At 42.8% G+C, this 18,744-nt stretch overlaps 1 protein-coding gene across 1 annotated transcript in view; it reads left to right on the forward strand.

The window, feature by feature from the left end:
- COL28A1 (collagen type XXVIII alpha 1 chain) overlaps positions 1-18,744 on the forward strand; it is a 689,953-nt gene that overhangs the window by 15,650 nt on the left and 655,559 nt on the right. The window contains exon 3 of the mRNA XM_086941924.1: positions 4,372-4,940. Within this exon, the coding sequence (XP_086798050.1) occupies positions 4,372-4,940 (569 nt within the window). The remainder of the gene's footprint in view (positions 1-4,371; positions 4,941-18,744) is intronic.

The raw sequence follows: 18,744 nt of genomic DNA on the forward strand, positions 1-18,744 counted from the left end.
AGCCTCTTCGGCCCGGCTTGCTTGAATCCTGATGGAGCAGTGAGAAAGGGACTCATGTCTGAGTATACCCTGCCACACCTATAGTGGCCAAAATCGATTTACAAAAGGGGGTGGTGATGAACAGAGTGTCTGAATTGAGCAGACCACTCTTACCCAGTCCAAAGATCAGGGCTTGATCCATCACCGTTATTTATCTCACTGCCCCATCCCAGCTCAGAATCTGGCTATATGCAAATCAGTCTGTCCCTGGCCCAGTGCATCATGGGAACAGGGCAGACTAAACTACCAAGCCAATTCTTTACCAGAAAGGAGACAAGCTACCGGGGACCGGTTTCTGGCATTTCAGCCTCTTCGGCCCGGCTTGCTTGAATCCTGATGGAGCAGTGAGAAAGGGACTCATGTCTGAGTATACCCTGCCACACCTATAGTGGCCAAAATCGATTTACAAAAGGGGGTGGTGATGAACAGAGTGTCTGAATTGAGCAGACCACTCTTACCCAGTCCAAAGATCAGGGCTTGATCCATCACCGTTATTTATCTCACTGCCCCATCCCAGCTCAGAATCTGGCTATATGCAAATCAGTCTGTCCCTGGCCCAGTGCATCATGGGAACAGGGCAGACTAAACTACCAAGCCAATTCTTTACCAGAAAGGAGACAAGCTACCGGGGACCGGTTTCTGGCATTTCAGCCTCTTCGGCCCGGCTTGCTTGAATCCTGATGGAGCAGTGAGAAAGGGACTCATGTCTGAGTATACCCTGCCACACCTATAGTGGCCAAAATCGATTTACAAAAGGGGGTGGTGATGAACAGAGTGTCTGAATTGAGCAGACCACTCTTACCCAGTCCAAAGATCAGGGCTTGATCCATCACCGTTATTTATCTCACTGCCCCATCCCAGCTCAGAATCTGGCTATATGCAAATCAGTCTGTCCCTGGCCCAGTGCATCATGGGAACAGGGCAGACTAAACTACCAAGCCAATTCTTTACCAGAAAGGAGACAAGCTACCGGGGACCGGTTTCTGGCATTTCAGCCTCTTCGGCCCGGCTTGCTTGAATCCTGATGGAGCAGTGAGAAAGGGACTCATGTCTGAGTATACCCTGCCACACCTATAGTGGCCAAAATCGATTTACAAAAGGGGGTGGTGATGAACAGAGTGTCTGAATTGAGCAGACTAATTTGCATACAGCCAGGTTCTGAAACTGGGATGGTGCAGTGAGCTAAAAAACGGTGTTGGATCTAGCCCTGATCTCTTGACTGGGTGAGAGTATTCTGCTTAATTCAGAGACTCTGTCCCTCACCACCCCTTGTTGTAAATATTTTTGTCCACCCTAAGCGTGGAAGGGTATACTCAGATGTGAGTCCCTTGCTCATTGCACCATCAGGATTCAAGCAAGCCGGGCCGAAGACGGCTGAAATGCCAGAAACCGGTCCCCGGTAGCTTGTTTCCTTCCCAGTGTAAGAATTGGCTTTTGTAATTTGGTTTGCCCTGTTCCCATCATGCACTGGGACAGGAACAGACTAATTTGCATACAGCCAGGTTCTGAAACTGGGATGGTGCAGTGAGCTAAAAAACGGTGTTGGATCTAGCCCTGATCTCTTGACTGGGTGAGAGTATTCTGCTTAATTCAGAGACTCTGTCCCTCACCACCCCTTGTTGTAAATATTTTTGTCCACCCTAAGCGTGGAAGGGTATACTCAGATGTGAGTCCCTTGCTCATTGCACCATCAGGATTCAAGCAAGCCGGGCCGCAGACGGCTGAAATGCCAGAAACCGGTCCCCGGTAGCTTGTTTCCTTCCCAGTGTAAGAATTGGCTTTTGTAGTTTGGTTTGCCCTGTTCCCATCATGCACTGGGACAGGAACAGACTAATTTGCATACAGCCAGGTTCTGAAACTGGGATGGTGCAGTGAGCTAAAAAACGGTGTTGGATCTAGCCCTGATCTCTTGACTGGGTGAGAGTATTCTGCTTAATTCAGAGACTCTGTCCCTCACCACCCCTTGTTGTAAATATATATAATACTGGTAAGTATGGCTGTGGTGCCTACTGGACTTACTCACGCTCAGCAGTTACCCTGCTGGGGTGCAGCGGACAGTTTCTACTGGTGACACCATGGCGCACAAACGTTGTGTTGGGCCGCAGCCGCATCGAGCACATTGAGGATAGCAGCAATGCAGGGCTGCGAGATATGATACTTTGGCTACGCAACAAGTGGAAAGTGAACACTTACTTTCATTTATTCTTCCTCAAGAACCCTCACTCCCAAGTTCCAAATGCGCTCTTGCAGCTTCCTTGCCTCAACTCTGTCATGAGTCAGCCCTCAGCTACAATTCTCCAATGGGAGGTTTAGGCTCAGGCAGTGGCAGGGTGCACCAGACCCTGGGAATAGAATGCAAGACATAGTTTGTCGATGACCTCTTGGATTTGTGATCAGCGTGATGACATCATTACTAACGTGGTGATACACAGTCATGCCTGCCTGGACAGGCATATGCCGGCCTGCCTATGAACATTTACCAGCCAGTCACAAGGCAATGTATGTTGTTCTTTTTATTTAGAATTGAACAATTAATATTGAGACCACCACCTGCAGGTTCCGAAATTGTAGCCCCGGCCCTGTGAAAGAAGTGCAGGTGCTGAGCACCTGAAAGCATCTGCTCAAATTAAGCACTGGTTGTCACTCTCTACCAGGGGATGGATGCATGTTCTGCAGTTTTAACACTTAGAAATAACAATGGCCATGATGGACTCAGGCAGTAATGAACCCCAATAACCTCAGGCAGTCCCAATCAGCAATGAGCCTAAACAGCCCCAGTGCAGGATCACTCTGTAACCGATCATGGACCTGAGTAGAGATTCTTGTAATGTCTAGGTCCCCACAGAGACTGCTGTTTTATGCATATTTCCACTTGCACTTTGTTTCATCCCTGGGCACTGGACTTGTTTTTCTTAATACATAACACACACACTGGGGTTGTTCCTAGATAAATACTAGAGGCAGTCCTGCCCTAAATACAGAATAGGGGGACCTCCTGTATTGTGTTGTATATTAGATGTGTGTGTCGCGCAAATAGTTTTTGTACTCTTTAATCCACTGCCAAACACTCCCTGCCCCTTTATCTCACTCCTGCAGGTTCCTGCATTCTCTCTTGGTGCCAGTTCTTCTGTCTTTCTCTTCCTCCTTCTTTCCCATTCATGTGTTTTTCCCTCTCTTGCTCTTGGGCAATGTCTAATGAGGAAAAATAGGTGTCAGTCCCCAAAAAGGAGTGCTGGTGGCCCCCATTGGCAGCACCAGCTCAAATTAAGCACTGCTTGCTGAAAGGAAAAGAAAATATCCTGCTTTAAAGTAAAATACTATATTTTGTGACAAATCAAGTGCACAGATCCTGCCTCTTCAAAAGTACTAAGCATTTTATGGTCATTAATATGAATGAGTTCAAACGTGTAGCATAATTGTTTAGTTGATGAAAAGTATATTTTTGTTGATTTAATTTTATTGTCCTGACAACACCTCTGAATAATGGACGCTTGGAAGTGATCATAGACTCATCCTAAATCCTTTTTCTCTGACGTTTGCTGTCACAAAAACATATATTATTTGTTTTTATTAATACAAATATAAAACCTCAGATAAGAAACACTTATGGTTGCCCACTGGTATGCATCTCTTGTCTTCCTTTGGCCACCACTCCACAAGCTGATTTGGTTCATGTATTTTGCAAATAATTAATTTTATGGCTCTCAAAACTCTGTGAAAGCATGGACCATAAACAGTGGTTGTACAAAACTTGTAGACTCGAGTAGGGGACCTACTCCAGTTTTAGCAAAGGCCTGATCGGTAGTTTGAAGAATTGTACTCCATCCGCCAGGGTATTTAATTATTTATTTGAAGGTTTTATATAGCGCGAACAAGACCCATGCGGGTATCAGAGCGCTTTACATGTCATATGTTGGAAACAAGAATAGGGTAGCGGAGGACGATGTTACGCCTGCCACGTTGATGGACTACCGTCTGCCATATTTAGAAATCACCACTGGCCCAACTTTTGGCCCAACTTTTGGCTGCCTTCTAAGATCACTTGAAGCGTACATCATGGACCTGAAACAGATGAGCACAGTGGGCATATGTGTCTAATATCGGATGGGGGAGGGCGGGGCTCACTGATGCTAAAAGTCTTACGACTGCTGTCAGTTGTTAATGGCTAATAGTTGCCCTTTGCCTTCAACTCTTTTTCACAAGTGCAGGTTGGGCAGGTAACTGTGAATGCACGCAGAGGGAAATACCTCTTAATTGTCATTAGCCTAAAAAAAATGAATGTAGGTGCCATTAAGTCCAGATTTTTACTTGTAATGTTTCATTCCTTTACAGGTTCTTTCTGCCCTGTTGATGTAATTTTCATCTTGGACAGTTCTGAAAGTGCAAAAAATGCCCTATTTGACCAGCAAAAGAATTTTATCACTCAGTTTGGTGAGAAGGTTTTTCAGATGAAGCGGGACAATGGTGGGAAATACACTCCGAAGCTGGCTGTCATGCAATTCAGCAGCTCTGTCAGAACAGATCACCCTTTCCAAGAATGGACTGGGCTGGAGAACTTCAAGCAGATAGTTAAATCTATGAACTACATTGGGCAAGGAACCTATACCTTTTATGCAATTTCCAATGCGACTCAGATTTTCAGGACTGAAGGCCGCACTAAAAGCGTCAAAGTGGCCTTGCTGATGACAGACGGTGTTGACCATCCAAAGAGCCCAGATGTCCAGAGTGCATCCGAAGCTGCCAGAGCTCTGGGGATCACATTCATCACCATTGGCCTTTCTGACAGTGCTAAAGTAGCAAGCAACGCAGCCAAACTCCGCTTAATATCTGGCGATCCACCCTCGGAACCCATCCTGATCCTTAATGACCCTACTCTTCTCGACAGGATGGTCAATAAGCTGGTAAGCTGTACAGGTCCATTTGATATGTTTTGTGTATGTATATTTCCTTTTGAACCACCTGTTATTCTACCAATCTATACACACATGAACTTCTCCGGTGGTGCTAACTTCCTCAGAGTTGCAGTTGAGCACCATATGAAATATTGTACCAAGTGATATTTTGCTCTATTGTTCTTTGTGATAGATGTGCTGTTTTGTGGTGCTTTGTCTACAACATCAAAATACAGGCATTGTTATATGCTGCTGCAGAACACTACTGACTCCTTCAAAACTGTGCAAGAGACATGGGTGAAAGACATGTGGTAATAATATAGGAAACTGTTTGCTCTTAACCTTGCCATCAAGGTATCACAACACATGGGAGTTTTAGAGCTAGTCACCGATTGAGCCAATCCCATTTCTTTGCTGTCAAGAGGAAATTGAACATGATGGTTAGGAATAATTTTCAAATGTTTGCTGTGGGTGAGGGATTGGCTGCTTGTGGAGGGCCAGGCTCATGCTGTTCGCTCAACCCCCACTAGGACACCTGATGGGCATGTGCAGTGGGAATGCCTGCCTGTGAAGGGTTGTCTGTGGCTAGACCATGCTGACAGCCACCGCTGCGCATAGCCAAAGGCTGTGTACAGTGTTGGTGGTCGCTCACTGAGTTGGGCGCCCGGCCTGGTCATTTGTCTAACCCCTGTTGCACATGGCTGATGGCAGAATATTTGTATAACTGGATGATGTCATCAGTAAGATCATCAGTGTAGTTATTTGAGATGGGATCCGTGATGTCATCAATGATGCTAGTTAACATGTCATGAGCGATGTCATATGGGAGGTCATAAGCACTGCATAACAGAGTCATGAGTTATGATTAGTTGACTCTTTAAGTAATTTTTAAGCATATGCTAAGTTCTCATAAGTAAAGCTAACTGTACTTTAACATTTGTTTTATCGGTGAATTTTTGGGGCTTTTTGAACGCAGTCCACATATTCTGATTCTGGGCTTGGCCTGCAGCAATGACCTGCTTTCCGTCCACTATGGGCAGCCAATCCTTGCTGCGCACAGCCTGAGGACATGAACAGTGGCAATTGCCTGCAGGGCCTCACTTATGGCCGTGTACCATGCCCAACCCTTCGTGGGCGGCCAACACCCTCTTCATACTGCCTGAAGCCAAGCCACACTGCTAATGGCAAGCAAGGGTTGGCTGCAGAATCTGGTCTTCATGCCTGCACAGTGTTCAACCTGCCATGGTCAGCCAACCCTTGCTGCACTTAGCCTTTGGCTATGCAAAGCAGGGATTAGTTACAGGGACGGGTCAACAAAAAAGCCCTGCTTGAATTTTTTCATTTAACATTTTTTCTTTTTACAAATCTCAAAACTGGGGTTGCATTTCCCAACAAAACATAAATGGAGACTTCAAATCCAGTGCAAACTTTAGACACTGGTACAGAATACACAGGGCAAGCTTCAGAGACCTAGGCAGAGTCTGCATTTTCGGAACCTGATCCTTTAGCCACAGGTCACTGTGGGTCCATGAAACTTGAGATTGGGGTACCAGACTGTGGCGCTTGTACTGTATTTCTTAGTCCCTAACTGTCATTCATGGATATTGAGAGGGGGGCGGGCACCCTGGTGGACCGCAAATCCATTGCCAGGATCTAAGAACAAGTGTCAAAATTAAACTTTAGTTTACATTACAACATGGAGTGGTCCTTTTGGGACCCTCTCTTGGGCCTGAGGTTCAGAGTGTACCCACCCTACCCTCTTATGTACCCCATCAATATTTTTTTCAGGACTCAAAGCCCCATGCCCTATGTTCCTGAAAAGGCAGCTACAACATATTTCTTGGCTATGTCGACAGTCAATCAGAGGGCTTTGGTTCTGTAAACTCGACATTGACTTCCCAGAGCTGAAACAGACGACAGGGGAAAAAGCTTCCTTATCCAAAGGTTTTTGAACATTTTTAACATTTTTGGATACGAATAGCTTTGCAAAGTAAATGTCAAGATATCTCTAAAATGTGACCTCTTCATGCCCAACCGAGAAAGTTTGTAAACACTAATTTTCTAAAAACTACTGAATAGATTTACTCCAAACCAGTAAAGTGACTTGCTTGAGTAAAGTTCTACCTTCATACCAAATTTGGTGTAATTACTGTCAGCTATTCTTTCTGTATCAAGGAGCAGAAAATCCTATGTAAATTAAAAATAGCAATTCCACTTACAGGATCTCCCTCCTTTTTTGCCCCTACTTTACAGATCTGCACAAAAGAACTGCCATGAAGATCCCAAAATTGATGTACATTTCTTTTGGAAAGTTTCCAGCAGAATCATCCAACTGCATTAAAGTTATTAGGAATGGAAAGAGTGACTTAACCATAACAACATATACTACTATATAGTTATATATATTAAAAACGAAGCTTAAAGGAAGATATGGTTGGCTGTACTGTAACACCATAACATATTTTTACAGAAATGCACCTAATAAACACAGTTAATGTCAGTTATGGTTACAAGTTAAAACTGAACAGTTACAGAAATTTACAAGTTATGCTAAGAATCACAATCCAAACTCATACAGCAGCCAAGCACCATAACCCGTAAACCAAATGGTCTGCTTATGAGCTCACAATATTTATACCAATAAATGACAACACCTAAAAGCAAAATGTAGTTAAAGTACATCATATACTCAAACAAATTAAAGCTATTGCATTGATAGTTGTGTCTGACAAGGTGGTAAGACTATCTGTAAAATATTTACAACATTTGTAAATGCCTCTGTTTTTATTAAGGGTGAAGGCCAGGAATTGCTCATTCTTTTAGTTGATATATTCCTCATTAACTAAAAAGATAAGCAATTCAAAGAAATACATGTTATTTTCTCCTTCTTTGATCCAAAAACCAAAGTTCGCATGTGTAAGGATTAAATAGCAACACACGCCACACCTTTATGAATAGACAGATTGTAAAAACTGTTGTACATTATTAGATAAGGGAGAAGTAGAGGGGTGTTGAAGATGGCTATGTTGTCATACAGTTAACTTCATAATGCCATTTGCTGTTCTATGGGCCACTGTAACAATGCAGCTCATTATTTGAGTATGGCAAGAGAAGAGTTTACTTGTTGAGAGCTAACATTGAGCATCATCTGTCTAGAATTGTTTCTCATACAGTAATTTGTTTTTCCAGGCAAAAGTGCCATTGAGGCTACTACCTAATGATTAAACTAGAATATATTCCAAGTAAATGTATGATAAAAAGCAAGGATACACATTATGAAGGAGACATAGAAAAAGGAGTAGAAAATGAATGATGTATACATGTTATGTTATTATAAGCTATAAAGCGCACGTTGACCAAACGTTTCTTAGCGCTAGAGTAGATGGACTGATAAAAAACAGATACGGTTACTTAATGCCATAGGCTTGCTTGACTAGCCATGTTTTCAGTAGTCTACGGAAATTCACAAGCTCGTGCACCAATCAAATTGCATCGAGTAAAGCATTGCAGGTAGACGGGGCCAGAGCTGAGAAACAATGGGGCATATTACCAAGCAATAGCGATAATTATCGCTATTGCTTGGTTAGAGACAGAAATTTACCGCAGCGCTGCGGCGATTTTTACCGCAAATAAACCTTGGCATTACCAAGGTTTAACGCAAATGCGGTAAAAATCGCCGCAAAGCATGAATATCGCTGAAAAGTCAGCGACATTCATGCATTAGCGAGCTAATGCTCTTAGCCATGTTATCCACCTACCATTGGATAACATGGCTAAGAACTGCTCAGGGTAGGTGTTAGCTTTTGGAGATATTCCCGCTTAGCGCAAATATCTCCAAAAGTTGGTAATAGGAGATAGCGATGTTAGCGACTGTTTTCAGTCTCTAACATCTTGGCACGCCCACTTTGCATCTCATTAGTGATAAATATCACTGACATGCAAAGTGGGGCCCAAGATGGTCGCTATCTCCTACTAGCTGTCGCTAACTGGTGTTAGCGGCAGCTAGGTAATAGGGAGATAATTTTATCTCCGCTTTCTTGGCTTTTAAAGCCAAAAAAGCGGAGATAAACCCCCTTGATAATATGCCCCAATGTTCCCCTGATCTTTGTTTCCGGAATCCTGGAATGACCAGCCAATTGGCCTGACCAGATCTCAGATTTTGAGATAGTCTTTCTTTCTTTTCTAACTGCCAAGAAGCTTTGGCCTACTCCGTTCAGGCTTTTAAATGCCTTGCAACATACTTTAAAACAGATACGCTCATGTACTGGAAGCTAATGTAAACTGCAGTTCGCATAATCTAGTCTAATCAAAAATTGAAGACTGCTGTTACAATAAGTTTCCTAGCATTAAAAGACAGCAAGGAGTCAATTTCCTCAGAGTTTTTAGTAGAAAGGAGCATTTGGAAACTACTGCTCCTATCTGAGGTTGAGGTGTCAAATTGCCACCTATCACGACCCAAAGACTCTTGGCAGATGGTGATGGGGTAGGTGCAGGTTTGAGATCACTGGTCCAGAAGTATTTGCATAAACAATAAGAGAGAGTGTGCCAGGGATGAAAAAGTCCCTGTGGTATAGGAAAAATTAAAGAGTGATTAGAAAGGAAAATTTTGGGGGAGGAACATGGCGGCTGCCAGCTTAACGGCCGCGGTTGCACTCATCTTAACTCGCAGCATAGCGATGTTTTGAATGACGATCAAGCGCTGTTTGTGAACTGCCTCAGTAGTGTTCTGCTGAGGTTTTTTTGATCGGGGGCCCTCTGCCAATAAGTGGGGATTTCTCCGATGCTGTTCGGCTCGGCTCGAAATGCTATAGATGCATGGCCCCTAAAGCAAATGACATCCATGTTTTTTTTGAATGTGCAAACCTTGTAGCATTTTGGGAAGGGATTGGGGGTTACTTGCGCAAGATTTTTGGTATAAATATCACGGTTAATGGGACTCTTGTCTTTTTTTGCCGATGACTGCTCCTTAACAAAGAACTTGGTAGCGAAGGACAGAGGACTTTTACTGTGCCTTATTTTATAAGCGCCCAGGGAAATCTGCATGAAATGGAAAGACCCCAACCCCCCAAGGACGGAAGAATGGTTGAACTCTGCATTTGCAATGGCTCGTCTTGATGTTGCCAGTATAGGTAACATCTCAAATAGCCTCTGGCAACCTCTTATTACTATGGGCAGAGATCTGAGACTGTGTAGATATCGAAGTGTGAAGGCTCCCGGTCCAATGATTACACCTTAAAACTCCAGCATAAGGAGTTGGTCGGGAGACCTAAGCATGTGCAGTCAGCCGGAGGGAGCCCAGGACCATGAAACGGCTGTAACAACTTGCAATTTGCTTAAAAGTGACATGAGGTAAAAATAAATAAATAAATAAATAAATAAATAAATAAAGGAAAATTTTCCCGGGATCCGAAGATTCGGGATCCCGGAAAAATTTTCCTTTCTTTTTTTCTTTTTTTCTTTTTATTTTAACACCAGGAGGTTTGATGGTTGCACGAAAAGGCTTCAGAACAATGCATCTGTGAGCCAGCTCCCCCCATGGCATCCATGGGGCAAGCCCCCCTTTAATCTCCCATAAGGAATACTCCTACACAGAAGGCTGTAGAGTGGCCTTACCATAAGGAATACTCCTACACAGAAGGCAGTAGAGTGGCCTTACCATAAGGAATACTCCTACACAGAAGTCTGTAGAGTGGTCTTACCGTAAGTACACGGTCTGGCTAGTAGTGAAACCAGGTGATGGATGCACCTTAGCGTGTGCAGACCTCCCGGTTTCAGATCTTGGTCCTGACGAAAACCTAACACTAACATACACAAGTTGAAACATGTTGACCATCACTATCACTTAATTCACCGATACGTTCTTGGTCAATTTAGCCAATAAAAGTATCACACTTGTTTTTAACCTTATCTTGTTGCTTCAATTAAAGTTTTAGGGAGTACAACAAATATATTTTTGAAATTCACTCACACACATTGTCTTTCCCAAAAAAAAAACCAGCTCCGCAGTAGTTCAGGCGTCGAAGCACACCCAAGAAGCACTCAGCTGCTTCGGTGGACCCGATGATGAAGCATGTCACCAACCAGGTTGGTGAGTGAGGGGTTTCCTAAAACAGGAAAAACTTTTCCTTTCTAATCACTCTTTCATTTTTCTATACCACAAGTACTTTTTCCTCCCTGGGACACTCTCTCTCATTGTTTGTACAGATTATTTAGGGGTTCGGTAGTGTGATCCCCAACTACCCACACTCTCTCTTTTGTTCAAACCAGAAGTATTTGCTCCAGTGATCCCATTTCTCAGCAGAATAATTTCCATTTTGTCGTAATTGTACTTTAGATGATTGGTTGCCATCTAGTTCATAACAAATATTAAGGTGCTCTGGTCTTGTAAGTCTTTGGATGCTTTCGTATCGGCATCTAATTTCTTCAAGGAGATAAGGTCATCTAAGATCAGAAAGGTTTCCTTCTGATTATTGGCAGCTTTCGAAATCTGGTCACTATAGAATTTGGATTTCACCAATTGAAGTTTGATTTTATATTCTTTTTTCACTCTTTGCTTTTGTTTTTATGCTCATCCTGATAATCTTTACGCCACTGGTGCTCAATCTGATGCAGTTTAAGCTTAGCTTCCTGCAGTTCCTTATTAAACCAGTGAGCTGCCTTTGCTTGTTTAGCTATACATTGTATTTGCATTGCTGTAAAGTGATCTGCTACGGCTTTAGCCAGTGATTGCACTGTCTTTATGCTGCCAACACCCATCCCCCTAATGTCAGGGTTATATGGGCAAGCACGACCTCCATCTCTTGGAGATTAACTTGACCCCACTTTCGAATTTGTCAGTAGACTGCTGAATTTGCTCCAGCTGGGAGTAGAAAATCCAGTCAAGGAATGATCAGACCAAATGCAAGACTGTATATTAAGATCCATTATTTCTAAACCTAGTGTCCACAATAGACCTAGCAGAGGCCCCTTAACATGAGTAGGCTTATCAATATGTTGGTGAAATCCCAAGGAAGGCATACAGTCTAAAATGTTCTTGCATTTAGAGCTAGGGTTATTTAGACAGAAGTTGAAATCACCAATAACCATTCATTTTCAGAACTGGATCAAGAGAGGACAGATAATCTCAACTAGTTCCTGACTGAAGTTTACCATATATTGGGGTGGCCAATACACCAATAGCCAAGCTATTTCCTGAGATCATGGAGAAGAACAATGGGAAATGTGTGTCCTACACCGATGATACGCAACTGATTGTGACGTTATCTCAGGAAGGGGAAGATGCCGCGGTGCAATTTAAAGTCTGCCTGGTTGAGCTAGTCGAGTGGATGCCTAAGAACTGCCTAAGAACTGCCTAAGAGTCAACGTGAATCAGGACCTTTGCTTAGTGGCAGGATGTTTTGGTTCATATTCCAGACCCTAAACCCAGAGAAAGAATACCTGGGTGTATGGTTTGACCGCAAATTGTCTTTTGAGAGCCAGATAAATAGTGTTGCCGGGAAATGCTTTGGTACCCTCTAAATCCTGAGAAAGATCTTGGATCTGCTCCCTTTTGTCGCCAAGAAAACCATAGTAGATGCTATGGTGACCATGCAGTTAGACTACTCCAATGTCCTCTACCTTGGTGTGGAGAAGGGTAGGTTGAAAAAACTACAAAGGGTACAAAATGCAGCGGCGCGACTGGTATTAAATCAATCCAGAAGTGCATCTACCAGTGCACCCCTCGCCAAACCACACTGGCTCCCATTAGACAAGATAATATATTTCTTTGCCATGTGCTTCTGTAAAAAAATCTTCCATGGCAGTGGCCCGAAATATCGGTCCTCACTAGTGAAACCCTATGATCCACAGCGCAGCCGTAGATCGGCTGGCGCTAACTTAGCTCTAGTACCTTGTGTAAATAGAGCCCAGTTAGGATCCCGTGCTTTTGATTTCCAAGAAGCAAAGATGTGGAATTCCCTAACGAACCGAATGAGGATGAACTCATCTGAGCTGATCTTCCATAAGAGGCTTAAAACCTGAGTTTTTGGATCATCTTAGGATAGCTTCGCCTGCCGGATCTCCTTGATCAGGCCTATGCTCTTCTTAATATAGTGCCCTCAGCTTTAGAAGAGGTTCTGGTCCTAGCACAGGGACGCACTGTGCAGTGTAAACATTGCTCTTTATAAAACTATTATTATTATTATTATTGTGCTATTTCTCAATCAAATTTCTAAGTAATAGCAGATTCATATTAGCAAATAAATTGCACTGCAGCTGGGAAATCTTTAAACATTTATTGGCAATTGTAGCTACCCCTCAACCTTTTCTTGAAAAGAGTAAGTATTCTTCTGGGAATTCTTCAATCAATTCAGGTGTGGATTCTTCAGCCAACCAAGACTCACAAATCAGCATTAAGTCTGGTTTAGTACGTTCAATAAAGTCTCTTTCAGTCTATGTTTAATTAGGGAGCATGTATTGAAATAAGGTCAGCAAAGTGATTTGGACCACGAATACTTAATTGGTGTAGGTCTGTCCAGACTGATTTGCCCATCCTTGTCAGTCTAACCATGTGTTTACGTGTTTTTTTTTCTAAGATACCATGGAAATGTAAAGTATTCACAAGTTCTGTAGAAATATTGTGTCCTACCTTGTGTAATTGGAGGAGTTCCCTCGTTGAGTAGGAAATCAATTGGGCATTAAGACTGGCCCCAGCTGGCTGGGCAGATGGGCTTGCCTTTGGTGCACAGAGGCATGTTCGCCAAGTGTGTCTGCTCTCCCCTTCCATTAAATAGGCCTCCAAAATTGCGGTACTCAAAAGTGGGTTTCAGAGTGGTGCCTCTTATGTGGAAAAGTGCAAAATAGTGCTCAACTTTCCTGGCAATAGGTTTGCCCCAAGATACTCCCTTCCCATCTAGTCAGTAAGAACGTGCCCTCCTAAAAGTTTAAAAATAAAAACATTCCGAATTCAGTAAAGCTAAATTATATAAAAAAATGCAAAGCAAGTTAATCATTATAATTTTAAGTTTAAAATGTCATCAGGCATAGGAGTAAAGCAGTCCATCTATGTGTGCACGGATGCGCTGCCTCTACCATTAAATATGCCTCCAATTGGCCTGTTCATTGGCTGTCTCATTGGCTCCCCAAAACACTAGAGCACTAACTGTGCGCTGCTGAACCAAAATTGGCGGCATCCAAAAGTGGGTGTCAGCGCGGTGCCTCTTATGTGGAAAAATGCAAAACAGTGATTAACTTTCCTGACAATAGCTTCACTCCCAGATACTCCCTTCCCACCTATTCAGTAACAACATTCCCTCCTAAAAGTTTAAAAATAAAAACATGCCGAATTCATCAAAGTTAAATTGTACAAAAGATTTAAAACAAGTCACTCATTAACAGTTTACGTTTAAAATGTCATCAGGCATAAGAGTAGAACAGTTAATATATAAGTCAGATTCAGAGACATCCAGAAAGATGAGAACATTGGCCTTGAAGAACATCTAGTAAGTATGGAATAGCGGTAGCAGGCTCTACAGATCAGGGACCAATTTAACACGTAATGGTCTTGAAAAATAACAAATGCTATAGAATACGGGTTATCAGTGAGGGACCTTCAGAATATCCTGAAATCTCGCATGTCCCTGGCTTGATGGACTTCTGCCTGAGAACTATACAGAGGGTAAGACCTAGATAAACAGAAGACAACATATAGGAACTCCGCTTAAAGGAAAATTCTGTAAATTGGTTTCACTGTGGGGAAGTCAAGTCTGACAAACTTTGAGTAAGCCGCCTGGAAATTAATTGGTGGGCTTCAGGCTGGATATTTGTTTTTCTGGTAGCTGATTTAAATGTATTCCACACATGTTGATAATGGGTGCCATTGCATAAAACCTGAACAGAATTTGGATTAGAGTCTGAAATCAAGGAAGGCTGGTGAAAAAAGTCACAAGAAGGATAAGAGGATGATTAGCGATTGGTCGTTATTGTGAATGATTTGAAGGTGCTCCTAAGCACGTTTTTAGGCACTGAACAAGGTCTTGGTAGGGGCCTAGGAACTGCTATCACGTTAATAGCTCGCGTTATGGGAAGCAAAATTAAGCTTAGTTATTGTAATGTCATGTCTATAAGAAGCACTGTGGGCGGTATGAAATGATAGTTGTGGTTGATGTTATAATGCTACAGTTAACTGATCCTGGCGCTATTACATCAGAATATTTTGCTCAAGTCTTTAAAAAGTCATGATCTCCACCAAACAATTGGAGAAATGGTAGGGAAAGTCAAAAGTAAATTGGTGCAACATTTGAATCATAAGGTCTATCAGTGGAGAAGGAAACACTTGATTGCATGTTAACTAAAGGAATGTGGTAAGAGTGGACATGATAAAGATATTTAAATTACTTTTAAAGTTTATTTACCCATGTTGCTGTGCTTGAGGTGCTTATGTTTTGGGTAAGTCTTTGGACCAGTAACACCCAGTTTCCTGTAGAGAACACAGTGGAGGGATTATTAATTCTTCAAAGACACCCAGGAAGACTGCCCTGGTTCAACAAGGTTAAGGAGTGGCTTTTTAGACTGGGCCTGGGAATAATGCGGAAGGACCCGTAGTCCATTACAATAAAATGGTCCCCTGCTAAAAAAGAAGTATTGAGATTTTGTTGAATCTTCTTGTACTGATGTTCGGTCACTCAGCCCATTAACTTCTACCTTTTTAAATGTCAAAAGCTGTTTTAAGTTAGATATGTATATGTACTATGTGGAACCCCCCCATGCACGGGCGCTTTACATCCAATCTAGGTTTGGGGTTCTACCATTGAATGTAATGAAAATTAGTTGGCTAAATGTTACTGTATCCCCTCCGTGTCCATCCTGTCACTCTACCCCAGAGACTATAGAACACTTTATTTTTTTCTGTCCTGCCTATGTGAACTTAAGAAAAACCTGGAATAGCCCGACCTACCGGCTGCTTTCTTTTTCACGTCCCTCTGATGCTCTACACATATTTAGGTCAGATACGACAAGGTGACTTGTTTTTACAATATCAAGATATCTGATTTACGCCTGGTGGCAGAGGCTTAAGGTGGTAAAATAATATCATGATGTAGGTCTATTGACCAAGCAGGGTAAGCAAGGTGACTCAGTGGGACAGTAGGGAAAAGATGGGGTTGAATTGTTTTAATATGGGTGTTTTTAGCTGACATCTTTGATTTTACGGCAAAAACATAAACTACAATCTTGTTTTAAAACACTGTATAGTATAGGACCGGGAAGTCAATGTCACCTTAAACTACGTTTTTTTTATTGTTTTCATAAAATATTATGTGCTTCGTGATTTTATGTTGTATATGATCATGCTATTGATCAAATACATAAATAATAATATTTAAATTTCTCTATGAAAATGTCACGTTATAAGGGGCTTACATTCATCATTGACAGGAAAGTCAAGAAGTAGATATGCAGAATGAAATGCTAGTAATTTTACTATTGACCTAATCTCAATTTTTTTATTTTTTTGTCCTCATCTCACCAATAAGCTTCCGCGGGTCTTATGAAGCCGATGTTACGATCTGAGGGCCTCATGGCTTACCGCACTCGCTTAGGTCCCCTGTCCGTTCCCACTTGTGAGGGAACATGGTGTAATCAGAGGACCAGCTATATTAATCTTAGGTTACGTCCCCAACTCTTGAGGGGCCGCAAGATGTTTGTCAGCTTGACCCCTTCCTCTTCATAATCCAGGCGAGCCATAGCAAATGTGGCTTTAAGCCAGTCCTGCCTTTTCGGAGGTAGGGGGTCTTTCCACTTTTTACAGACCTCTCTCCTTCTGTGAGACTGCATTGCTGTCTGACAAAATGAACCATCATCCCCGAAAAAAACTAGTGACAAATTAACATCAATATTGGCCTTAAAAATATCTTGGGGAGTGTCACCGATCTCCTTCCACAAGATTTTTAATTCAGAACACTCAAAAAAGATGTGCAGGTCATTGGTTATAGGCGTCATGCATCTTAGGCATTTTGGTATTGGAGTTGGTGCAAACTTGGCTATCTTTGCTAGGGTGTAATACAGCCTATTGATGACAAACAGTGATTAATTTTTAGGCTAGCAGGTTTGATGTATTTATAAATCACTTTCAGTGAGGGCTTGAAAAGGGCATCTATTGAGCGTTCAAGGGGGGGTTGATTCCAGGCTGTAGATAGAGATGGAATCTCCAAATCTTCAGCTTCTAATAGATTGTTATACCACACTGATATCTCTTTCCTTATTGGATGTACAGATTGACACAGTCTTTCAATATCCGCATTCCCTCTTACTTCCTCAAACCATGATACCAGCTGTAGGTATTTGAATTTGAATCTGGAAAACCCTGTACCAATCCTAGTCCTCAGAAATTCCCAGGGGTGGATCCCCTCTGAATCTACCAAGTCGGACCAGATAGTTATGCCCTCTCTCTTGAAAGGTACCACCAGACTGTCTCTAAGGCAGCAAGGTGTTCCGGGTGAGTCCAAAATAGGAGCTAGAGTCTGAATAATAACTTATCTCCCATTTGAGTCTAACTTTGTACCATATTTCCAGAGCTGCCCTCAGAACTTTCAGGCGTACTCGCTTGAAATATTTTGGAGCCCCAAATTTATATAAGAACGCATCACCATCTCCTCCTCCTTCCGCTCTTGCCATTCCCAAGACCCCCCCAAATGGACAAGAAACCTCTCTCAAATACCCCTGGATATCCTGGATGATCAGTTAAGCTCTCTGCTTCCGGACAATAAAGCGCACCTTTCCACCAATGAGCTCACCGACTGCTACAACTCCGAGCTAGTGTCCATACTCGACAAACTTGCACCACTAAAGCTCAAAAGAAGCAGAGCTATCCCTTCCAGAACGTGGTTCAACGCTGACCTCAACGCAGAAAGGAGAACTCTAAGAGCCAAGGAAAGAAAGTGGAGAAACAACCCAACGGCCATCCTTCGTGATCAACTGAAAGCAGCCCGAAGGAAATACAACAACCACATCAAAAACAAAAAATCCAGCTTTTTCCGCGAGGCTCTGGACAAAGCCAAAAATAGACCGAAGGAACTGTACAGCATCATCAGGCAACAAACGTCCAAACCACTGTCTTCTTCTGTGCTAGCGTCCAAAGATCTTTGCGACAATTTCGCCCACTTCTTCAACGAAAAGATCACAAAAATTGAACTTTCACTTGACCCCAACAATTCACACCCCAAGAAGACCAGTTCAGCTGCTCCTCAGGCTCTCTCTCCCGGCTCTCTGAGCACCCCCTGGCTTAGCTTCCGCCCCGTCCCAGACGCAGAGATAATCTCGCTGATCTCGTCCTCCAAACCATCAGCTCATATCTCTGATCCCATTCCTCCCTCACTAATCAAGAAAATGAAACACTCTCTTGCACCTATATGGGGCAAAATCATAAACAGCTCCCTAAAAAACGGAGTGGTACCTGACTGCCTAAAAATTGGGCAAGTTACCCCCCTGCTGAAAAAACCAGGTCTTGACTCAACAGACCTGAACAACTTCAGACCAATATCTAACCTCCCTCTACTATCCAAAACATTGGAACGATGTGTACTCCTGCAACTGACTCACCATCTGCACAACATCAATCTCCTAGACCCCCTCCAGTTTGGCTTCAGACAAGGATGCAGCACAGAAACAGCGATGCTGAATATCATAGACGATATCCACGGATCTCTAGATTCAGACAAATGCTGCCTCCTCATTCTCCTTGACCTTTCTGCAGCATTCGATACGGTGGATCACAAACTCCTCACCAAGGCTCTTCAAGAAAGAGCAGCCCTCGGCGAAGTTGTTCTCAAATGGTTCT

This window comes from Lissotriton vulgaris, chromosome 10 (genome assembly GCF_964263255.1).
Source record: "Lissotriton vulgaris chromosome 10, aLisVul1.2, whole genome shotgun sequence".
Classification (NCBI taxonomy): Eukaryota; Metazoa; Chordata; class Amphibia; order Caudata; family Salamandridae; genus Lissotriton; species Lissotriton vulgaris.